This window comes from Diorhabda carinulata, chromosome X (genome assembly GCF_026250575.1).
Source record: "Diorhabda carinulata isolate Delta chromosome X, icDioCari1.1, whole genome shotgun sequence".
Taxonomy (NCBI): domain Eukaryota; kingdom Metazoa; phylum Arthropoda; class Insecta; order Coleoptera; family Chrysomelidae; genus Diorhabda; species Diorhabda carinulata.
The window spans coordinates 28,710,145-28,735,791 of NC_079472.1; the positions used below are offsets into that span (position 1 = coordinate 28,710,145).

Below are 25,647 nucleotides of genomic sequence, written 5' to 3' on the forward strand. Positions count from 1 at the left end.
ATATATAATAATTGTATATTTGGATCATGTGTTGTATTACAAAAATCATGCAATCATTTATAAAGGAAAACAAATATATTATATTATTGTTGGGTATACAACTGGTAGTTTAGTCAATAACCATCAAGAGCACAGTTAGTTTCTTTCTATATAATATAAATTGTTACAATTTTTTCCTTTTTAGGAGTAAAAACATCATGGATCAAATGATGGACATGATGGTTACATATGCAAACAATTTGGAAGAATTGGTGACTGAAAGAACTAGACTTTTATATGAAGAAAAATTGAAAACAGAAGATTTGTTACATAGAATGTTACCCAAGTAAGATATCTCAATTTTTAACAGATATAATACATTGCCTTATGTTAACTCCTTCAAAGTCACTAGTGAATATTTTTGCTTTCCACACTGTTACAAATGTTTTGTCTATATCATAAAGTGAACGCTTTTGGAAATCTGTGCATATAACTATCTCTTAAGTTAATCGTTCTACAAGTAATAATTTGGCCTGGTCGATACTATTTTACATAAGTCTTCTGAGTCTGTTATCACGTTTTTTATAAATATATTTTCTATTTTATTAAATAACTTTGAGATATTTAATATTAGATTTATTCTACAATAAATTTCAAAGGCTTTTTCACTATTACAAAATTTCTTTTTGTATTCTGTATTTATTTCATAAATTAAACAATCCTCTTCCTAACATATATTTCTTTTGTTCTGGGTTAAGGTCTTCATTTCCCGGAAACTTTTTATTCTATCTAAATTTGTATCTAAATGGCTTTATTGGTTATAATCTCATGTCCCTTGTTGGAAAGCTCTCCTCGAGGGTAGTATTCAACCTCAGTTAAAGTATATAAGTTCAATGGATACAAGGAAATCTGAAATAAAAAGGCAAAAAAACTGGAAACACTTTTCAAAGTAATGTTAATTAAATTACTTGAAAATTATATCTTAATAGAGCTTCCAAATTAATATAAATTGCGCTGTTAATACACTCAATGATGGTTTAGCAGTGATCATTCACTAATAGCTGAGGTCTAGCTTTTATATCTAATAGGACTTAGCCATAGCATACTAGCTGCTGTATAGGGAGTATATAAAACTATAATTACAGTAGAATTTAAACCGATAATTTACCTCTACTTTTCATTTTTTATAATAGATCCCTATTACCCTATTCCACTTATTTGCCTATAAATTTACTAAAATGTACTTTGCAAATATTTGAATAAGCTTAATTATCAATAATGCCTTCTTATACCAAGCTTGATTACTTTCTCAATAATTTACTATTTAAATACAAATAAACGTTTGTTTCAGGCCTGTAGCCCAAAAACTCACCAAAGGGCTTGGAGTGGAACCGGAATCTTTCGATTTAGTAACTATATACTTTAGTGATATAGTAGGTTTTACTGCTATGTCTGCTGAAAGTACGCCGCTACAAGTTGTCAATTTTCTCAACGATCTCTACACAGTATTTGACAGTATCATTAAAGGCTACGATGTCTACAAAGTGGAAACTATCGGAGATGCATACATGGTGGTAAGAAAGTCAAACTAGAATTATTATAATTGCATTAATGAGGATTATTTATAAAATTTCTAACAAAAAGAAATCTTTTTAACAAAAGATTATGCACCGATAGTTTCCACTCATACAGATTGTGTATTATAGGTTTCTGGTTTACCTATCAGAAATATAAACAGGCATGCAGGGGAAGTGGCATCAATGGCACTGGACTTACTTTCAGCTGTCAAAAATCATTGTATATCACACAAACCAAATGAACCATTAAAATTAAGAATAGGTATACATACAGGTTAGTAATTGACTACTAGTTTTGAAAAATTATTTCAAATTTGAATACTTCTTTTAATAAATAATATAATTTTGAAATTTAATCTTATACCTAAATTATTTTAGGACCAGTAGTAGCAGGTGTGGTAGGTTTAACTATGCCACGTTATTGCTTATTCGGAGACACAGTTAATACAGCTTCTCGCATGGAGAGTAATGGCGAACCTTTGAAAATTCACATTAGCGCTCAATGTAAAGAAGTTTTAGATAAACTAGGAGGTAATTTAGATCTGCTATTAAACATTTGAAATTCTAATGGTACACAATATTTTTCAGGTTACATTATTGAAGAACGAGGTATTGTGAATTTGAAAGGAAAAGGAGATGTTAAGACATATTGGTTGACGGGAGCAACGGATCAAGCAATACAAAGAAGGGAAGTTGATTTGGCAGAATTACCGCCATTATTTTGTCGACCTAGAAAAAGCCCCAAATTGAATTCTGAATCTAGACAGCCTTCAGTGTGCGGAGGGTTTGGAGGACTGCATAGTCGAAGACACTCTAGTGTACCAAGAGGTGAGTAGAATTGAATTTCGTTATTAAAAATTTAATTCAATTAGTATTGATCTAGCCAATCTATTTGATTTATTTTACCGTTTTTACTACCCACATAAAATAGTGTTAATATATAAATTATTTCCTAGTATTCCGCAGGTTCGCTTGGTTATAAAATAGGTTTTCAAAGATACAATTATTTTAACACAATTATATCCTTTCGAAACATTTAAGTGTTTGTAAACAAAAAGCCGTGAGCAGCAGGGCTCCATCACGAAAGTCGAATTTTTCGTCGAATGAAGAATTTAACTAATACTTAAACAAATCTCTCCCTAAAATGAATTTCTTGGAAATGATATCAATTCTCAATCTTATTTCTTTATATGGAAAATTTGCTATTCCTCACTAACTTTTCATTTCACAAGTTAACTCTCTCTCTCTCGAATGAAAATTCATAATTTCAATAGACCCGGTGGTCTCGAACTCTCTTGTTTAATTCCAATTGACAACAAAGAAAAAATTGTCATAATGACAAGAAATTTCGAAAATGGGAAGTAAAAAAAATCACCCTAGCAACGATCATACTCGTATTATTCATTAAATAGGAGGCGGTCCAGTTCAACAATTACAACGATCAAAATGATTTCGGGCGTTTTGTGCTAGAAGAACTGAAGAAGAAAACTTTGAACATGAGAAAGACAATTCTTCAACATCACCCCTACTTGCATGCGAAGCTCGAACCCTCTAGATAAACTTTTTCTGGCCAAAAAATAAGAAAATATAACAAAAATGACCATAAAATGGAGAGGGGTGGAGATGGAAAGTTTCGACCTTAGACAGGAAATCATCTCGCAACTAATTGAACCTACATGTGAAATTTCATTTTTCAGTCGCTTTTCGTTTGACCTGCAGAGGTGAGCAAAGGTCAAAAACCACTTTTTTTGCACTGCGACCCCTCGAAATATTCATTTGTTTTCAACCAAACTCTAATAACATCAATCCGCCACCAAAAAAGCCATGTATGCTAATTTTGAACCAAATCGAACCCATAGCAATTGCTCAAGAGACGAAAATAAGAATTGTAGCTTAAACAGATATATAGATATATATAAACTACAGACATTCGAAAAACCATCATAATCGTGTTCAGGAGGTCTCAAAACATGGGAAAAATGATGTGCCCCCCATTTTTCTTCTAGTCATGCCTACCGTAATAGTCTAATTTTTCCTTGAAAAATTCGACTAAAAATAGACCTGACGTTACTCCGCATAAGTGGTGGTGTCTCTTCGCTATGTCCGATTCCTTAACAAAAAACTTTCTTGATGCTCATTATTATTAAATACAAATTAATATAAATACTTTCTAGGTTCAGTTATTTTGAATATCGGCTTATTGTAAATGTGGGTGACATAATTTTAAAGCCCCCAAACAAATAGTGTAATTTGTGATATTTTGCAGGCCTCATTCCACTCAAAGGAAAATTCAAATGCAATATCCCTGATTCATTGCTATATTTACAATACTAGGTAGTAATGTCAAAAGTGTTACTCAAATATATTTATTTTTTCAATGTATACTTTATTTTGCATGATTTTTTTTGTTAGTTGAGTTGCTTTCAATTTCTGTTGGTATGGTTACTATTTTTTTGGTGATGGTTTTTTTAATATAGTTTTGATAAAATGCATGTCTTTTTATAATTTAATTTTACTTTTTTTCAACTTTATCATTAACTTTTTAAAGAATTAATAATTGAAAAAAAAATTTTTAAAATAAAAGTTTGCAGTAGTTTTTATGCAAATTTGGATTGAACTTTCTTTCATGCTGGTTGAAACTGTTGGATAAAACCTCTCTCCACAGCTCATTAACAACAATTTAATCAAATCGTAGAAATGTAATTTTTTTATTTTGGAAAGATTGGGTGCTGGATCATTTACTTATGAATAACATCTCTCAATACCAAAGACATATTTATTTTGGGTATTATTATATAAGAATTAAATCAGATTGAAAGGTGTGAATATCTAACAGATATCAACTAAACTCTAATTCATTCCGGACAGTCAACCTCAACTAACTACAAGCACACAACCAAATATAAATAATGTGTAAACTGATGCCTAAAACATACTAGCTATTTTTCCAAAACTTGTTAGTATATGAGACGATTCGATGTGTAAAAACTGTTATGTTAAATATTGCGAGGAGTATACGAATGAAACGCATTCTCGGTATAATGTTATATTTTCTTTATTACAAAAAAACCATTGCCACTGAAAATTTTCCTGCCAGGTACTAGCATTGAAGTGGAAAGCACGTCAACAATCCAAAATTCACCGTTACCTATTCCACACCTTCGCTTAAATCGGCAAAATTTAACTGTTTTAGACCCAGGAGGGTCTAAGTTGACCATCAATACTGCTTTTGGTAGTCAACTGATAGAAGTACCAGAGGAGAATAAAAAGCAGAGACGAGTTTTGTCGAGCATTGCTTCGAGCTGTGACGAACATCAGCGTAGTCAAGTAAGAACATTTATTTAAAAAAATAATATGTTTTCAATCCTAATGGTTGGGTAGAGTGACATTTGAGTAAAAGTTTAATCAATATCTTATTTAATATTTGAACAGATATAGCCCATAAATTTAATGTAGAGTTATCGGACAATAAGTATCGACGTGTGGTAGGACTTAAAATCACTGGTGTAGTATAAGAAATCAATTTTTCAGGGTATGCTCAATAGGATAAGGGAATCAAAATCCTTAGATCCCCTACCATTCACCAAATCCAACAAACCTTCGGAGCTTTTTGACAAATTTCTCAAAGGTGACCGAAGATCTAGACGATCCCTGGAAAATTGCGATAAAATCGGCGAGATACAAATAATTGCTTTACCAGAAGACAAACTTTTAAACAACAATTTTCCTAACGGAAATTTGCTGAATTTTCCTAGAGACAATGTTTACGGAGAAGATGTTCAAGCTCCGTTATTGAATATCGCCAATCATCCAGTCAGTATAAGAAAAAGAGGTGGAAGTGCCGTTGATGATTTACCAGAGAGCGATTTCTCCAAAAAGTGAGTATAGTGTAATGAATATAAATGTAAGCAGGATTCCCACAGTTTTAAATTGTGTAGAAATAGAGACAGATATTTCCCTCACACAACCTTTCCATTAAATATTGTGAGCTTTGATATCATTTACTCATGGAAGAAGCCATATAAAATCTGATAGTCAAACTTTACTTCTGATAAGTACATTGGTTTTATTATAGATACATGTTCTAAAGGTTGGAATGAAGTCAAATGTAATAATGAGGACCTACAAAGTAACTTTATCTAGAGCAACACTTATTCTACCATAAAACCATATTCAACTACTAAGTTCTATTTACAGATGGCGTTCGCTTGAGGCAGTTTCAACGTCATGTGGTCAACTTTCTGATGTACATAGTAAGAAATCAATATCAAAGAACGTTAAAAGTTGGCTAATGGGACTTTTCAACGGCAACGGAATAAAATCTAGTAATAGTTCTTTAAGAAAAGGCGTTATGAATGAGTATAATAATTTACAACCAGAAAAAGAGAGTATTGTTTAAGAAAAAATTGGATTTTGGAAAAATAAAAAAGAATTGTTTAAATCATGTCAGGACCAGAAAGTGAGCATATTTTGTCACATAATATATTGCAACAAAATGAGGTTATCATTCGTTTTTAATATAATTTGAGAAGTATTTTTCAAAAATTTCTTTACCGTTAATTTGAACTCATTTTTTTTTATTTCAAACTATACAAATTCTTATAAATGTGCTGAGCACTCCAACTCTTCATATCATTATACTATAATCCAACAAGTATTTGTATCAAAATCGCATCTCTTAATAGACCAGTGATGTTCGTAAAGTAAGTTTTATTAAAAAAAAAAATAGTAGAGATTTTGCAATGAAATTGATTGCTCAATAATCTACAACTCTTACATTATTTTTTTACTTAGTTCTCGTGATTTCCAGGTATTTGTTACAGTGTGGTATATTTTTTTTCATTGTATCATATACTAGTATGCCTATGTGCAGACACGCGCGATCTCTTTTGCACAATGTGACGTTACGTTGGAATCAAAATGTAATAAGTATAATGTATGCTATAAATCTATCAAAAAGTTTTATTTTGATTCCAAATGTAGTATTTGGTGCAAAGACCTATCAATATATGTATATGATTGCCTACCTGTTCCATGAAATAATAGCGAACTTATTCAATTTAATAATATTGTTTCTGATATATTATGGGTATATTTATTTCTTTGAGCGAATCTTATCTAGGTAAATAAACATTGTTTTAAACTTAGACACTGCATTATATGGAACTACCCTCTTTGGAATGAATGGAACAAATACGTGCTAAAATAAATAACACATAAATGGGTGGGCGTATCGTATCTAAATATTTCTAATCAGACTGAAACCGTTCTTGTTTATAATCCTACAAGTGAGTCTACAACAACATAAAATAACTATAATTATTGGATAAAAATAGAAATTATGTGTATAATTTTGTGATTTGGGACATTCATTTACCATATTTTAAATTAATTTTATCCTCTCGACCACCAGCAACTCCAACTTTATGTTAATGGCCAAGAAAACATTCTGATTTCAGCGTGACGTCATGTCAAATTTGAGTCACAATTCAGCTTAAAGTTTCTCTTTTTTTCTTCAAATTTCAAATGTTAAGATATCCACATAACCAACAGTGAACTCAAAATTGCATCTTGCCGAGTATAATGGAACATTATCTTACGTTACGAACATACCTCGTATAATTCACTCCACAGTTTTTATGTTATAATGATTAATCATATTGATGCTATTTGACAAGGTTCTAACAAACACGGGTCAACTTTATGTTTTCTTATTATTCAAATATACATAAAGCCCATTAGGAAGTATTTTAGTGGGAATTTTTAGAATATTTCATTTTTATGTTTGAAAATATCTCCTAATAACCAAAAATTCGAATTTATGATATGAGTACCAATTTACTTTACCTTGGTGTGGTTCAGAAATTACTTGCATATGTCGATAGAACAACAGCTAACTATACAGTACATAGAAAATTGACCGTAAAATATCTATTAGATACTAATTATCTATTAAACTTTTTTCAGTAGACGAGAAAATTTAGTCTGGTCCTATGAGGCGTGCATTTATTTTCTTATTTTGTGATGTTCAATGTGATCCTGCATATACAAAAATTTATTGTTATTTTATTATTTCTTTTATTTTTACAGTCAGAAAATACTGTTTATTAAATGTTTTTTAGCATTTTAGGTTGTGTTTGTATTATTTCAACGATTTTGCATTTTAAAAATTTTCTATATTCCAGAAAAAATGTTTTTAGTAGTTTTATGTTAATGTGCAATAGAATACATTTTTAATTTTTGTTATACATATTTTATATGCTGGATTGTATATTTTATGACCAGTTTACCTAGCTCAATCCATTTTTTTTAAATTTATATTATCTTATCAGTTCATGATCTGAAATGTAGAATATTTCATACCCCTTTCCTTTGTCTGTTCTTATCATGGGCAAAGTTCTGTTTTCTCTGTTGAATTAGTCATGACTGTTTTGAACGCTGTATCTAATAATCAATTAAATAAAGGACATGTGGATATGGTGTATTTTTTGTAGCTTCTAAATGGATGAAATTCACTTACTGCGAATACACGAGTATGTTGACAATCAGAAAACCGTCCATACTTCACTCAACTGTGAATAAACGGATCTCCATCTACATGTTCATTAACTCATGCCAATCGAGCACCCTTATGAATTTGTGTTAATGGAAATCTTCTCCAAATGCTTCAACATATTGTTTCAATTGAAACTGAAATCTCTTTTACATGATGAAAAAAGTACTTTGTGGTTATCTATGGTAGTTACAATCAGAAAACAATCCTTTAAAGTGGTAGTAACCCTCAGTCATTCACTTCTTGGTCTTCCGTGTTTCCAATGGTTCATATTGTTTCTTACAATTATGTTGTGTTAGAGATTTGAGCAAAACAATCCTTTAGGTACTAATTTTGTTATCAAGTTTCACTTCAATATTTTTTACTTATTATTTTGAGTAAGTGGTGGCCAAAATTTAAATTATGTAACTTTCACAAAATTTTGAGAGATATTTTGAATAGGAACACATTCCTAGCATGTGACGATTAGTTCTTTTTGTAATTTTTTCAGTTAGTAATTATTCTGTTTTTGGATTTTGAGATTGGGTATCTTTTTGTTAATCAAAATTGGTAACAAGAATGAAGTTGTTGTCAGATGTTGAACATTTTTAAACTGCAAATTCGTACATATATATAATTTTATTTATGATGCAGGAACTGTCATATCAGATAAGCGCAATATCTATAAAACTGTTGCTAGTACAATTGAAAAAATATATATTTTGAAAAATATAGATGTTTTCTACTAAATATTTTATATGTTAAAATTTGAAAAATTAGAGAATTTTATAGAGTAGTTTAAAAAGCGATCCAGCATACGGATCATTATTTTTGTATTTTTGTGTTATGTGTATATTAAAATGAAAATAGTATCGTCTACATTTAGATTTACATCTTTAACACTCTTATTTACCATAATGAATGTCAGTTGTTAATTTTCGTAGCCTATAATATAATCTTAAGGTCTACGTCATTGTGAAAAAATTCTTTTAAAATACAGGATGATTCAAAAGTCAGTTTAGAAATATGAACACTGGAATTTCAAAGAAAAAAACTATACCTTTTGTATCCTCAGTTTTCTATATATTTTCTTGAATCAGCTTCAATCACATTTCCCTTTCAAGAAAGAACTATTTTGTTTTGTTTGAATAAAATTATTTAGTTAAAAATCTTTATTATATTTACTTGAAAATTTATTCTTCTTCTGTCTCTAAAATGAATAGCAATTATTTTATACACGTCGATATTTCATCAGATAGTATGTCTCCTTGCAGCTCATCAGGTTTGATTTTTAATTCCTTAAATTGATTGACTATTATTTTTGTGTGACTACATTTTATTCATCATTTATTCACTTTTTATCTGATAAAGTTATTAACCGACTTTTGAACTCTCCTTTACTAAATGTATAAATTAAATAATTTTCTTGAATGTAATTGCACTTGAGATGTTACCATAAAAAATCAAGTGTCGATGTTTTTCCAAACTATTCATGTGATTAATTTTTGTATTGAGTAATTTTTATTGTAGCTGCTGTAATTGTTATTTTTGGAAGTGGCAAATGAACCAATTGGCGTGAATTGATTTGTTTCTGAAGCATAAAATGTTTCAAATACTAAATAAAATTTGGTGCTGGAAATAAGCTAAAAGTGGCTCTAAATAAATATTTTCATATTTCCAACTAGTAATGGAAATATGAAGAAAGTATATTTTTATGACATTTTTAGGAAACTGGAAAGATATGTGTATCAAATGTTTTTTGTTATGAAAAATTTGTTTGTGTTAATGGCGTAATTTCCTGGTTGTTCGAAGCATTTCGTAGACAATTTTTTTAGTTGACAATAGACTTTTGAAAAAACACTAGTAGATTACACGAGGATTTAGAACATAGTTAAAATTTTTGAGATGTTTTACACTATGGATTTCAAGCTGCATTCAGAAAAAATTGTTTATAATCTTTCAAATGTGAGATACTCATCCACTACTCAGCTAACGGGCTATTAATCATACGTTTTTGGAAAATCTAAGGTCGTAAACTACGAAAACAAAAACAATGTAAGGATCCATTCAATATATATATATATAAAATTATTATTCACAGACATACATTTAGAGTTGATGTTTACCATATTAAACAAAAATTAATATCATGTAATTCATGAAATTAATGGAATAAAAATAATAAATATCATTTATTTAATTTTTCTACAACATAATTCATTTTTACATTTTCTCGTTTTAAAAGTTATTTATATTTTTAATTTTCAAAATTTTTTCTATTTTATTTAATGTGAAAATGTCGTAACTATATTGTATAAGAAACCAAATTACAAATAGGTCCGTTTCACGATCATTTCGATTGTGGCAGTGATGCGTTCTATATACATTTAGCTTTATTGTTATCTGTTTGAACGTAAATTAAATTGATATGATCACGAATACTGAAATCTTTAGAAATGGTTGGCTTTCTACTATACGTTTTCTCGGATGATTTTTTTTTCAATACCTCATACTAGACAAAAAATCTAAGGCCATTTTGGTATGCGAAATAATCTAAAGGATCGTGGTCATCAACGTTTGCATTTCTAATTTTAATATACACTTTGTCGATTGAAACGTCTTCGATCATGATTGGAACTAAAATTTTCGAAGCAGCGTATCTACTACTTGTTTGATTATGAGCTCTCTGTCTCTAAACCGCTTTGATGTGTTATGAGATATGACATTTCTCTTGGATGTTTTGCAAATATTTGCCCTAGGTTTAAGCTTGGTCGAAATCCTCCTTTGCTTATCAAATTGATCTTAACAAAATTTCTGGAACTGTTGGTGGTGTTCATACTGAAGATACTGTTTATTGTTACTACTACACCAACACACAATTATACTGACAAGGGCTCCTGTAACCAAGTTATCGTCTTCAGAGTTCAAAGGTAAACTGTTCAATTTCGCTATAAAAACACGCATTAGACAGTGTAGTTGTGAATGTTGGGGTAGTAGTAACAATAAACATTAATTCATATTGAATTTTATATTTTAAATTTTAAAACATTTTAAAGCAAACTCCCAAGTTTCCTAACGAATTTTTTCTGCTAATAGTATCATTGAAAAATCTATTTGTATTTATGAATATATTTAAAAATATTGATTGGAGATTGAATTTTATAAATTCACCAAATAAAGTTTACAATACATCTAATTAGACTTAATTAAATTGATTAAATAGGAAATAAATGACATTTCCGAAAAATTTTTTACGCCCTTAGACTCCAGACTCGGCTATGAAATAGCAACATATAAATGTACAGTTGTTATTTAGTGTCATTGTTTGCAGAAGGTTTTTTGAAGTCAGAATTGTGTTTGAGGCTGTGAATATATTCTCCAATTAATGTATATAAAGTATAATATAGTCGTTAATTTTTATTTTTGGAAGTACTACCTTCGCACTTTGAAAATGGATGTGCCATTAACTTACAAAGTTATGTATTTTAAATTAAATTCACATGTATATATGTTACTGTAGGTACTGTTTGATAATATACATATTTATTTATTAAGTGTTGTTTATTTTTACCTCTCGCCATTTTTCATTAATCCTTAATATAAAATAAATCGCTTGTATTTAATACATAATGAAAAATGAGTTAATGTTACTACATTATGACAACTTCTTGTTTATTCGAATATATTATGTAATATAATGATAATGTTTTTTACGATTGGGCCCTAAGAGTTCACTGATAGGGATGTAAGTAACATTTACAAGTCGAGACAGTGATTCTCCCTAAAAATGTTTTGTTATATATCAAATAAATATTTTTAAATGAATAATACATTAAAATTTTCTTTTTAAAGAAAAATAATAAAATAGATGATTTCAGCAACATCATTTCTTTAAATTTTTTATTCATAAATTATCGAAATAACAAATCATTGAATAATTTCCCATACTACACCTTTATTTTGATTAATTTAAAATAAAAAAAAATTTTTTGAAAAGTGTGTGACTTTCATGGTTTGATCCTCTCTCCCATCCTAACTCTGTCTGCTTTCCTCACAAAATTCTTCTTAGTATTTTTCTCTCCCAGATTTCCAATTTCTCTTTAGTTTTATTAGTCATTATCCAGGTTACACAGGCATATATCAGTGTGGGTTTCAAAATTGTCTTATAAATTCCAACTTTTGTAGATCTGAACAACTCTTTCGATGTTAATATTCTTCTAAGGCACAGCTGTTACTTTTGGCAATTCTTAGTTCGATTCCATAAACTTTGTTTTGTCATTATTAAAGTAAAGGCTTATCTCTTCTGCTGCTGTTATTATTTGTTTTCTGGTTTCTTAAAGTTTTCATCTGTTCTATAACCATACCATAAGTTTGGTAAAGTAACTTTACCAGACTGGAATAGTCCAACTAACAAGAAGTAATTTTGTCTGCTGAAGCAAATTATAATATGTTGCCCACATAAACACGAACGCTAAACATTCGTGTTAGGTATCAGATATTACTTACCGCGGTTTACTCATAAAAAATAAAAAAATTTTTTGCTCAAACTGAATTAAATATGAGTAAACAGTATGATATAAAACATTAAACATAAATTCCCATGGAATGTCATCAAGTGTACATTGAGAAATATTATTTTAATAATTCATTTCCCGGCATTGTACATAATAGTATATTGTTTAATGAGCAAGAAATGATAGTCATTACCCACGAATAAGAAATTTGTACATCATACAAGGGGTAAATTAGTATTCCATACGAGTTATACACTATACTTTTTTTACGGCTTCAAATAAATAATAGCGAAATAATATTAACAAATGACATGAACTTCTAATTTTATGTCATTAAAAATTTCCATTTACGTACAATAAAAATATCAATTACACATTGAATAACAAAGAAACGCTTTACAATTTTCAATAAATACATATGTCATTGTTTGAAATTTGACATTCCATAGGAGACCTGATTTATTGTGTAATAATAACTACAAGAGTAAAACAATGAAGTCATTGTTCAATCAGGTAAGGAAGTGAAATTGAAGACACACAATGCATCTCATTTATCTATCAAGAACAATTAAGATACAGCTGCGAATGAAAACTATAAAACCCACAGACAAAATCGATAAGTTCTTGACATCGACCCTCAGATGAAGAAAAATAACAGATCTTGTTATAAAGCAAACAGACAGATATTACATAACCAGAGAAAAGTGATAAATTTCACATGTTGTGAACGATATAATAGTTGAATGGAAAACACCCAAATGCGAGAAATTACTTTCAAGTTTTATTCGCTATTTTTCCTACGAACCTTATGTTACACGATACATGTGTGGAAAAATACTTACAGCATATGTGCGTGAGAGTATGGTAACAGTTATCTCTACATAATAAATTCAACACCCATTTCCGTCAAACGTAAGTCACTTTACTTAGTTTGTATACACTTGCTGACATATTTCAACCCACGGGTGAAATTTACCGTTTTGTAAGGACGCAAATCGGGTGAAATATATTATTTTCTTAATTAGTTGAATAAATAACTATTTTGTTGCATTCTAACAACAAAAAATTCACACATAGTAGTAGAAGTAGTTTTAATCAATCGAATACTTCCTTGTCCTCATCATTGTTTCAATTGAAGCATTTCAATTGCAGATGAAAATTTTTAATTTATTTACTGGACCAGAATGAAAAAAGTTTTTTTATATATTACATATTTTTTTGATCTTTCTTGTATTCACACCAATTTCTGGGACATCTAGGTACTTGTATATTGCAAGGGTCACATTCGATGTTATCGTTAACCCCGACAAACGATTCTCCTTGTTTAATGTCATTTTTCAAGTGCATAATTGCATTATCCAAATTACAAGATTCAAATTCCGTTAGGTTGGGTACACCGAGGTTTTTCGATATACCACCTGAAATAAATCAATAGCTTAATGATTTGAAAAAAATATATATATAGTTCATTGATAATAAAATTGGTAGATAATAAGAAAAAATTTATACAAAACAAAATGTACATAGCAATTGTGAGACCAATCATCACATATGGGGCAGTGGTATGGGGTACCAGAACTATTCTGAATACCCCTAGGAACAATCTCTCAAAGTTACAAAGACTGGCCTGCTTATGTGCAACTAAGGCCATGAAATCTTGCCAAACAGTTGCGCTAGAAGTGATCCTAAATCTCCCACCTCTCTACATAGTACTGGAAAGCGTGACAGACAAGACATCACTTAGATGTTCAGAGACGGAATCATCAAAGAAATGCCGTTCCTAAATAATGACCAACCCTGGGATATGTCTCAGGACGTTGCATCGAAAAAGTTTAGTTTTGAGAAAAACTTCACCTCAAAAATAAACTGTAAAAGCAAATGGGATGAAAAAACCATACAAGAAATGAACAGAAATGCCATTAAATGGTATACGGACGGATCAAAAACAGCAGACAGAACTGGAATAGGAGTGTACGGGCCCAGAACCAAACACTTTGAAAGCGTTGGCCCCACACCAAGCATTTTTCAAGCAGAAATCTATGCCATCAAAAGATGTGTTCAGTTCAATCTAGAGAGGAACTATCGCAAACAGGAGATGATCAACTTGTCCGATAGTCAAGCAGCCCTTAGAGCTTTAATCTCCAATATCATAAAATCCAAACTAGTTTAGGATTGCTTAAAAAAATTAAACGAGCTAGGCAGAAAGAATAAAATCAATGGATTCTGGGACACACCAGAGCGAAGGAAAACGAAATAGCTGATAAGCTCGTTAAAGCGGGGGCAGACAAGTCCTTTATGGGACCCGAACTTTTCTTTGGTAACAGCTACAAAACAATGGAAAAAGCACTGGAAAAGAAGGTAGATTAAAGTAAAACCAATTATTGGGACAACCTACAGGGGCTAAGACAGAAAGACTCTTCTGGGACACTATAACCATTCTCTCCAAGTGTGAAACACTAAGGAACTCCAGAGCACTACATCTGGGAGCATTTGAAATAGAAGACGAAGATCTAAGTCAATTAAAGCCATCCCACATTCTAGACTTTTTAAAAGGAGTGGGATTGATGGATCAGTTGTAAATACCGAGTTTTCCAATATCGTAGCAAGAAAGGGGGACTTTAGGTCTCAGTGTATACGAACTAAATTTTCCATTTATTCCATGGTTTCTACAACAGTATAAACAATGATGCTGATAAATCTCTGTTTATATGATCATTCAATATTTCTGTTAGTTCAGTGATGGCAAATCTTTATCAATTTTGGTAAGTTATTGATTAGTTTTAAATTTATAAATGTTTCAATGGCTGCAATTTAACTCTTCGTAGATATAGATATTATTACCAATGCTGAACTAAGGGTGGAAATCTTGGGTTCTGAACAACAAAATGAAACACCTGTGAAGTGGAAAGAATGAGGAAAATAGCGAAATGGATGAGTATGGGAGGAATAATAAAATAAAAAAATCACAACAAAAACGGGGATGTTTTCACGACATATTGAGATAGTAAAGTTGATATGAGGAATGTAAGTAATAGGAAAGAGAAGAAGAGACAGACTAATAAAGATGCGGAATGCAAAAATAGCTGATAAGTCAAGTTAAGCACCTGTACATCTATGGTAAAAGAGACTGTGTATAAGTAAGAAAGCTGTTGAGGTAGTTTCCAAGAGCGACATAGCATGGGGTATGAAGCTACTTAGTATTCTTCATTAGTAAATTTGACCTATTAAAATATTTATTTTTAATAAAATTCTTTTATACAAACCAGTCCCTAACAGAAGAGGGGTTGACAAATATTTTGCATCAGGGTGAATTTTAGAAGCAACATAAGCACACTCGATAATATCTGGATAACCTTTCATTGCTTTTACTAAAGAAATAATGAATCTAGCACATGCAAATGCGCTAGCCAATGCGCCATTTTCGCCCGGTTTCATTTTCATTAGATGATCGTTTGCTTTCTTTACATGCATTGTGATATTTTCTATTTCTTCCTAAAATACGAGTTACACTTGTATATAAAGTACAATGTATAGATAATTATTTAATAGGATTATGCCAAAATCGTTGAATATTTACGGGGGTATACTCTGGTGTAGGTTTAGTATTCGATAAAACTGGTACTACAGTTTCCTCTGTATGACCTCCTATCACCGGTACTAGTACGCATTCAGGCTCAAGACCAAGAGCCCGGGCAGCAAATGTATTCGCTCTGACAGTATCTAAAGTGGTGATACCAAAAATAGTGTTAGGATTATAGCAACCGTGTTTTTTTAATATTTCGCAAGCCATAGGTACTAAACTGTTAATTGGATTTGTACCAATTGCCAAAAATGCCTATAAAAGGGGAAAATTTGTTTCCATATTATGAAATAGCTATTAATTAATCATACGTACCTTGTTTGCATATTTGCCAACATTTGTAACTATTTCTTGAACAATTTTAGCATTTGCAGACCACATTTTCTCTGGATTTTGATCAGAATTAGGTGCAGAGGCTAATACTACCACCAACTTGGAATTCTACAATAAAATAACTTTTCATAACTCTTTTTATTGATCTGAATAGTAAGAGTATAGAATAAGTTTTTTATTTTGTCTTATATGACTGCAGACTTCTCATTGTTAATGTTAATGCAAGACAGAATTGATTACACCGCTATCCTAAAACTTGTTTCTTACTTGTAACAGACCAAAAATTGTTTATAGTGACTCAAGGGCATTTAATTTTGCTTTCATAGGGATTTGTAATTTTTAATATTTTTATAAAACGTACATAATGGAACCTCCATGTTTTGAGCCAATGGCAACATTTTGAGAATAGAAACAAACTGTATTATAAATTTATTTTTTTTTATTAGACAGGGCGAGTCATGAGGAAGTTTACATATTTTGACTATATGTAGGGACCCTCAGGGAGAATATGAGGCTACTAAAAAGTGTCAACTCCTCTTCTTCATTAATTTATAGGGTAATTTGTGAAAGTGACTATAGTATAACACAGCTCATTTGATTTTCAAATTTTTTCATTATGCAGTATACTACTATCAAGCATTCAATTGGTATTAGCTGAGCTTAGAAATTCCAGGAACCAATTTGGAAAAATCAATTTAGGGATTCGTATTAAATATTTTTTAAAAATTCAATAAGTAATTTTCAAACTATATTCATGTAGTTTGATTTAACCAATGGAAACGACATATGCCAAAAAGTGAATGATCAAATCTCTCCAAAAATAATGTAGCACATAAGAAGGTATTCATTTAGACAAATTTTATGAATTACGAGTATTTTAACAGAAATAAGTACCTCCAACAGAATTTTTCATGTATTTATGTGAATAAGAATACATATTTTTTGTGTGCATCTGCGAGACAGATTTTCTGACAGAGGAATTCCGAGTCATCCAACATTTGGGTCAGTTTTTAATTATAGGCGCGAAAATGGCACTTTCCCCGTGGAAGAACAGAACGATATGTAGATGACATTATTAACACTAAGTCAAAAACTTAATATTACTCAATCAAAAGTAATTAGAGTCTCTCAAAAAATCAGCTATACCCTTATAAAGTGCAATTTTGTAGACGGATTAACAATCGTCGACCAACGTTGTACAGGACGTTATTTACAGATGAAGCCCAGTTTACAAGAGACGGGATAAACTATTTCTATGTGTGGACAGAAGAAAATCCTCAAGCTATTCGAGAATGTCGTTCCCATTTAAGGTTTCAGTTGACGTGTGGATTGGTGTCATAAATGACTAATGAGTAGATCCTCGCTTTTTTATGGTCGTTTAAAGAGGACAGGTGTATTTCGACATTCTACAAAATATTTTTGTATATATATTTTCTTGCCAACGCGCACGTTGTTATCCGAGAGATGTATTTTCTACATGATGGGGAATCCCCCTACTTTTTACTGGTAGTGAGAAAACATCTAACTCCCGTTGATACTATATTTGGGGACCATTGAAGCAAAAAGTTTACACAGAGAATAATAATAACAAACAATTAATTGATAGAATTATATTTTTTGTAATACTATTAGGAACGATCCCCAGAATATCCGTAATCAGTTGTATTAACTTACTTGTAAAGCTTGTTGGTAGCACTCTTTTCCTGTATATGCCACAACTTTGCAATTTGTATCAACGTGATTAAGTTCACCTGCTAATCCTGCTGTTGGGACCATATCATGTATACATAGCTCATCTAGTAACGGTGATTGTTTCAAAAGCAAACATAGGGGCTGGCCAATGTTTCCTTAAAATCGATAAGTTTGGATGTAGCATTATAAAATAATATATTGAACATTTATAAAAGAAAAAATTCTCTTGCATAAGAAAATAAATCTGTAATAGTAATATAAACACGTAAATTCTCAATAAATGTATTTTTTGGAAACGATATCAGAGAATTCTAATATCAATTTAAAAGCATCAGTGAAATGAAATAGTTTTTTATCAATGAACAGACTACATAGAAATAATTTTTACACAAAATTGGAAAGTACTTCATAATCGCCAAAAAATTATATTTGACGAATTTATTGTGATCAATGAAACATAATGTCACAAAAATTTTAAACTTAGAGTTATCAAGAAGTGCGCGTAAAAACAGCATATATTCAGAAACTTGAGTTCAATAATACTTTGAATTTATTATTTTTAAGAAATTTACCTGCTCCTCCTACGATTGTAACTTTCATGCCAGTAGAATTGGAATTATATTGTTTTGATGAAGATGATAAATGCTTTACTCCCATGGTCCATTTGAAAAGTGTACCAAAAATTTTTATGAGAACCATTGGAAAATATAGTGAATTTTGCTGTTAATTTTGACTAGATATAATGACATTAGTTTGATTAATCACAGTAACCAGGTTTTTCAATACGTTTTATCTACTAAAATTTGAACTACTGAAAATATTGTTCCAGTATTCAACTTATGAATACTGTCTAATTTACAAAATCTCAAATCTCGTTTAACAGAAAATATGTGCAACTTCTGAAGCCACTCAGAACTACATTGATTGTTTTCTTAAAAGTTGCCAGATATGCAAAAGAAATTTAATAAATTCTATAAATTTATAATTTTATTTTTCTTCTCTCATTTATTTATTTTCATCTTGTCACACTTTGCTTTGAAGCAGTAGATAGAATGAACACAAGTATGACGTGCTCTAGATGTTATAAATGTTAAAAATAGTTAAACTTATTGAGAAACTGTGATAACGCACACAAGGATCGCACTTGTATCCGCTCTTGACGTCTAGGTTAATTAACTCTCTACTTTTTACGTGCGACATCACTTTTCTAGTGTAATTGTGGCTGTAGATACCCCGAAAAATGACTTCACTAAGTGAAAAGCTGATAGAATTTGTACATGTTCATGAGTCTTTATATAACAAACAGTCGGCTGGATACAAGAAAACTAAAATTTAGCAAAAAATACCATGACAAGAACTGTTTGTTAAGTCTCTGCTCAATAAATTGAATAGTTGATCATATAAACCCGGATTCATTCCTCTATGTTTAAAAAATTCGTCTGGATCTATTTCGTTTATTTTGAAATATCTTTTAGTACAGTTTTAGAATAACTTGATCAATTGGAAAACTGATGTCCTTGTTAACGTAACAGATTATTTGCCTCACACAGACATACCTGACCTACAGACGATCAAGAAAGGAAAAATAAATGTGCAATTTAACAAAGTTCATAGTAAGCTTAGATGGAAGAGGGAAATTTTTACCTGATTGCTAATAGGACCATGTAGAAAACAATTTTTTTAACGCCCTGTTAACAATGGTTATTTGGAATAAATAAAATGAAAAAATAAGCCAGGAAGTTATATTAATTAGCATACACATCAATATAAATCACAAACTTACCTACTAGGAAAAGAAAACAAACTAAAAAAATCTCTACACCTCTAGGCATCTTTAGACAGCTGCGACAATATAGTGGTGTATTGCCAGTTTGTGTCTAAAAACTTTCTATTGACATATATGTTAATTACTGTTCAGTAATTGTTCATAAAAAACACTCTTCAATCTGAAATTTAATAATAGGAGCGTTTCCTTTAAACTATTACTGATCAACAAAAAAAAAATAAAAACAAACTAAATTAAAATGTTTTGGGTACAACCTCTATACTTTGCATCAAATAAATGCTCCCTTTGCACAATATAATAAATACATATCATATTATCGGGGCACTAAACAAAATTACATCCATTATATATTTTGTTGATTATCAATTACAAACTAGTGCCTAATAATAGTGTATTAAACTTCTAAAGCTATCTACTTGTTATATTATAATAAATGTATATAAAATCAGATCGCCCACCTACAAAGTTATCTCACAATTTAATGGAATTACCAATAATGCACATTGCATATTTTTGTAGGAAAAAAATAAGTGAGACAAGATAAAGAAGAGAGATTAATAAAGGATCAATTCAATAATAGCAAAAATAAACAGGATACAGCTGAATTGGTATGATTAAAAATCAAATGGGAAGACCTAGAAAGGAAAGAATATGGCAAAAGAAAGAAGAAATGGATACCAGATGGACCGGAACCCTAAAACTTAAAAGGGATAGACAAATTAATGGTATCAGATGTATAGATGAGATTTAAAGGGTTGCTTCCAGTCATTAAATAAAATTCACTTAATCTTTTATTAAACCTGGAAACAGACAGAGAACCACAAAAATACTAAATTTCTCATACATATTACCATATTCTTCTATTACCAACATATTAAAGCTTTACTTTTTTTATTATTACAACAAAACTTATCTGGTATGTATGTTCTGGATGTATAAAACATTCAAATAATAATAATAATGAAGTTACTCATCGAAAAGATAATGGAAGATTGTAAAAATCTCACTTTTTTATCTTTATGTATTTTATTCTAATTGTCTTGTCGTGAGAAATCAATTAAATTTAAAGCCTGATTACATCATTTCTATACATGTTTGTTTTTCGAGACACAAAATAAAATATTGGGAATATAAGAGATAAAATTCTAAAAAATTAGATATTGAATCTCCTTAATTAAAGGTAAATAACATAATGATAATTTTTTTTAAAAATTCGAATACATGTGAAAGTTTTTTGTAGAATCGCGGATAGTAAATTAATTAATACTTAATGGGCGTTCTGGCGTGTTACTAATACTACACAGACTCAAATCTTCCAACTAAAAGAGTTACCAGTAAGATAAAGGCCCGTTACTCATAATCTATATTAGTAGTAGATTTAAACCATGTGACGCATAGTTACAGTGTGTAATAAACTCCTATACACATACACACACACACATTGAAAAGTTTTTACGAAAACGAAGATACCACCAAACGCAAAAATAATATGTAAATCGATTCTCGAAAAAAACCACTAATTCTATGCAAAGTATAGCTTGTAAAATTAGATGCTATCCTTCTCTTTAACTGCTTCTGGTCACTTTTCACGTATACTTTTCCATTAAGATTCTTCAATCGAGACAATGTAGTTGACTAACAGTAAGAATATTTCAATTCTCACGTGAAAAGTGACCAAAAGCAGGGCAATAATTTTAGATCCAAGATAAAATAGGTGAAAAATCTCGTTAGTATTGATACGAGCAATTAAGAAAATATAACTTAAATTGATCTACCAAGAGAAGAAAGCTTACAACAATCAACTTTAGATTCTTATCATGTTTTGTAGTCGCGCCTCTCGAGATTAGTTTGCCTATAAAACAACAAAAATACAAATCAAGTTTGTTGTGAGAAGAAATTGCGGTTGGTTTTGGTTTACAGTTTGAGGCGCTCCAAGACTGTTTTTCTGTTAGATGATCACTTCTTGGTCATGATTTTCAAGTATTCAAGTGCATGGTGAGCTGCTGAAGCTTTTGCCTCTTTCGGAGTTTTACCGGTACCATAACAGACAGCTACGGGGAGAGTTGAAATTTGCACCAAGCATTGGTGACAACCTGCCAAAGATTTTTCTTCAATATCAACGTAAGTTACTTCAAATGATTGTTCGGTGGCGATTTCTTGTAGGAATTGAACAAAGTTGAAATCCTTGGAGCTGATAGCAACAGTCTGAAAACACAACAATATATTACTTCAATTTTAATTAAAAAATAGAATATGCAAAGCTACTCTAGCCCATTATAAAAAAGCATGGAAAAGACAGGAGAGGCACATATTTAAAAATACCCCCTTAAGGTTGATTAGAGAGACTTTTATAATTATTTTAGTAGTCTCTGAATTTGAATTAGTAGTTACTCTAACTTCACTGTAATTTGCTTCAACGAAAAGACACATTTGTTAAACAGCATTCTGTGTTATAGAAATATTTTTTGATTTCACCCCTTCAAAAATTAAAAAAGAACTGCATCGTTATCAAAGTATCTTGGAAAATATAATATTTATTTTTAAAATGAGTTACTTCCACCTCAAAATTTCTACCCATACAAGTCTCACAAGTTCAATAAAATTGACGTAGATACCTGCAATTCAGCCAATTTTTGTCCAACAGCATTTTTCAAAGTTTTATGGAAATGGGCCACTTTGAGAGATTGTTGATTACTCAATTTGGTAATTTTAGTATCTTTCAAACCTGAGTAACGATTCTGAACACTTCCGAGTTTATTAACAAACTACAAAGAAACAACAATATAAAAACACAAAATTGAAATGATAGTGTGCTAAGATAATTTTTTTTACTTTCTTTCAAAACTTTAAGCAAGTCATTTTTCATTTCAATTTTGTATTATTAGTTGTTTTTTTTTAAATGAAGTTTGTTAGTACTAAAATTGTTTGCACAAGTACTGAAAGACAGTAAAATTACCGTAGCACAAAATAATATCTCACTCACTGACTAAAAATGATGAAAAAACGTTTTGTATAGCAATGAAACCTTTTCAATAATTACAATGATATTCAGGGTGGTCCAACGAAAAGTTTGCACATAGTTTTTCTCTCTTTTTTTGTAAATAAATTCAAAAATGCTCGGACACGTCGATTTTGCTTTTTAGGGAGACACATTTTAACCATATTATTCGATATGCGCCTTTAACCCCTTAGCGGGGGTGAGTAACAACCCTAAAATTTTAAATAGAAAGTGGGGTCGACTGATATATTATTTGAAAGGGCACAAAATTCTCTTTCTGATGATACCCTATTTGTTGAATTTTACTAAAACAGTTAATGCGAAAACGGAATTAAAGACATTAAGCCGATAATTTTGGTATTAACGAAAAATACAAGTTTTAATTATTACGAGTGAAAACAACTACAATCATTTCTAAATTATTTAATTAAAAGGAAAATGGGATTTCAGTAACACGACATTATTTATCAGAACTAAATTCCTCACTAATCGTTTGCGTTTTTTTGTTGAAATAAAAACTGCAGATACGTTTAGTCTCTTCATTGATTCAGTTTGGTTGCTTTTCAAGTTATTTTAATTTTGTGGTACAAAATGATTTATTCCATTCCAGAACAATTGATCCTTTAATAACACAAATAATTGGAAGATGACCAAAATCATACTGCTGATCGGCTTCATTTTCAGCAAGATGGAGCACCTCCGCACTATGTGGCTCCTGTAAGACAGTTCTTAGATGACCAGTTTCTTGAACGGTGGATTGGAAGGAGGGGCCTAATTGAACGGCCTGCCAGGTCACTGGATTTATCGCATTTAGACTTTTTTCTTTGGAGACACTTAAAAAATAAATGTTTTGCCACGAAGCCCGAGTCCATAGAAGATCTTCGCCAACGGATTACAGCAGAGTGCAGAAACATAACACCTGATATCCTACAAAATGCTAGAAATAGATTTGAACAAAATCTGTATTATTGTATGAAATCAAATGGGTGACAGTTTCAACATTTGTTAATGTAAGGTTTTAATAAATCAATTTAATGGTTGGTTTATTTTTTTATAAAGCATGTTAAAAATAACAAATATTGGAATGTACTAACGATTGCAGTTGTTTTCACTCGTAATAATTAAGACTTATTTGTATTTTTCATTAATACCAAAAAATTTTCGACTTAATGTCTTTAACGACGTTTTCGCATAACTGTTTTGGTAAAATTCAACAAATAGGGTATCATTAGGAATACAATTTTGCGCCCTTTAAAATAATATATCAGTCGACCCCTCTTTCCATTTAAAATTTTAGGGTTGTTACTCACCCCTGCTAAGGGATTGAAGGCGCAGATCGAAGAAAATGTTTAAAATGTGTCCCCCTCAAAAGCAAAATCGACGTGTTCGAGCATTTTTGAATTTAATTACAAAAAAAGGTGCAAACTTTTCATTGGATCACCTTGTATATACGTATGTATGATGACCGATTGAAAACGAAAGATAGAATAAACGTTCCAAAATATTTCGTAGTAAATGTACAATATTTGGCATATTTACACAAATTACTACGCTGAACTTATTATATAATTATCTCTTGCACAAATTTAAAAAAAGCATGTTTCAGTTTAAAATGGAAATACATCAATAAAACACTTACATCTTCACAGCTTCCAAATACACTAGGTAAATTGTTACCATCAAGTGGTAAATCTTGTAAAGCTTGCCACATTTTGTGAGCTGCCATTCTCTTCGCTAGTTTCTTGGACTTGCCAGTACCAACTTCTCGGAATTTCAAAACCTGAAAATTTTAACAAAACCTTGTATACTGTAAATTTTAATATTGAAACTTTAATCTAAATCAAAATTTAAGGTTTTAAAATAATATGAATGAATATTAGCTCATGCGATACTGATTTGGCTATGTTGCAACTATTACAAATGATTACATAGTTCATTTCGAATGTTGATTTTACTCAAACATTAATACTGCAATCTAATAAGCAGAATAAGACGTTGGTGCTCTCCACTAAAATTCTGTGAATATTTCAAAAACGTAGTTTTGGTTAGACGGGTAGTTTTTTTTTCAAATTACCAAACTAAATTTATCAAATATCTCTAGAAATTTATGGATCATATATAAGAAAATGTTTCGATTACCGAAAGAGCAAATGAACCAAGAAAAGTAATTTTTTGCTCAAAATAAGCTTAATGCAACATTTTTTTTGACTAAATTAACAAAGAAAAATAAATACTTGATATATAGCGAAACGGAAATACATTTGTTAACAATTTTTTAAAGCTCATTCTTGGTAGTTATGTAGAACTTAAACATCAATATGAAAATTATAAAAATTCTACAGAATACTGCAATTTTAAATAGTTCTAAAAATATTTAACTTTATTACTAAAACAGATGATGTAGTTCAAAGAAATTGTAATAAGAAGAATAAAACTTTTCGTCTATATTTTCAACAGAGTTTAATTTTTCTCAAAGGCTTTAAAGCTTGCAAATGACTTTTGGTATCATAAAAAATATTATGCTGCTATTAATCACCCACAAAAATAAAGATGAAATATTCAATATAAAAACCGTTCAGTAGAAAACGAAAAAAAATTAATGTATGTGTCAATTATCAATTCACACTTTATACAAGTTTCCCATACATACATTAAC

The 25,647-nt window shown here is 30.3% G+C and overlaps 2 protein-coding genes across 6 annotated transcripts in view; one reads left to right on the top strand and one right to left on the bottom strand.

The window, feature by feature from the left end:
- The window catches only part of LOC130900614 (receptor-type guanylate cyclase Gyc76C-like), a 136,457-nt gene extending 124,815 nt beyond the window's left edge, over positions 1 to 11,642 (top strand). Inside the window, exons 17-25 of one of the 5 annotated variants that reach the window (XR_009060196.1) lie at positions 185 to 325; positions 1,331 to 1,553; positions 1,686 to 1,830; positions 1,935 to 2,087; positions 2,145 to 2,384; positions 4,654 to 4,883; positions 5,088 to 5,434; positions 5,754 to 6,015; positions 7,524 to 11,642. Coding sequence is in view for 3 of the 5 variants with exons in the window: in XM_057811329.1 (XP_057667312.1) it covers positions 185 to 325; positions 1,331 to 1,553; positions 1,686 to 1,830; positions 1,935 to 2,087; positions 2,145 to 2,384; positions 4,654 to 4,883; positions 5,088 to 5,434; positions 5,754 to 5,955 (1,681 nt within the window). In the remaining 2 variants the exon portion in view is untranslated. Of the gene's footprint in view, positions 1 to 184; positions 326 to 1,330; positions 1,554 to 1,685; positions 1,831 to 1,934; positions 2,088 to 2,144; positions 2,385 to 4,653; positions 4,884 to 5,087; positions 5,435 to 5,631 lie in introns of all 5 variants that reach the window. The other 4 variants (XR_009060197.1, XM_057811329.1, XM_057811330.1 and 1 more) reach the window with 4 other exon arrangements.
- A 2,034-nt stretch (positions 11,643 to 13,676) lies between these two features.
- LOC130902438 (uncharacterized) overlaps positions 13,677 to 25,647 on the bottom strand; it is a 28,597-nt gene continuing 16,626 nt past the window's right edge. The window contains exons 5-12 of the mRNA XM_057814582.1: positions 24,631 to 24,771; positions 22,609 to 22,758; positions 22,087 to 22,198; positions 18,190 to 18,362; positions 16,498 to 16,623; positions 16,180 to 16,437; positions 15,866 to 16,094; positions 13,677 to 14,020 (exon numbers count right to left, since the gene is read on the bottom strand). Of these exons, the coding sequence (XP_057670565.1) occupies positions 13,809 to 14,020; positions 15,866 to 16,094; positions 16,180 to 16,437; positions 16,498 to 16,623; positions 18,190 to 18,362; positions 22,087 to 22,198; positions 22,609 to 22,758; positions 24,631 to 24,771 (1,401 nt within the window). The 3' untranslated portion in view covers positions 13,677 to 13,808. The remainder of the gene's footprint in view (positions 14,021 to 15,865; positions 16,095 to 16,179; positions 16,438 to 16,497; positions 16,624 to 18,189; positions 18,363 to 22,086; positions 22,199 to 22,608; positions 22,759 to 24,630; positions 24,772 to 25,647) is intronic.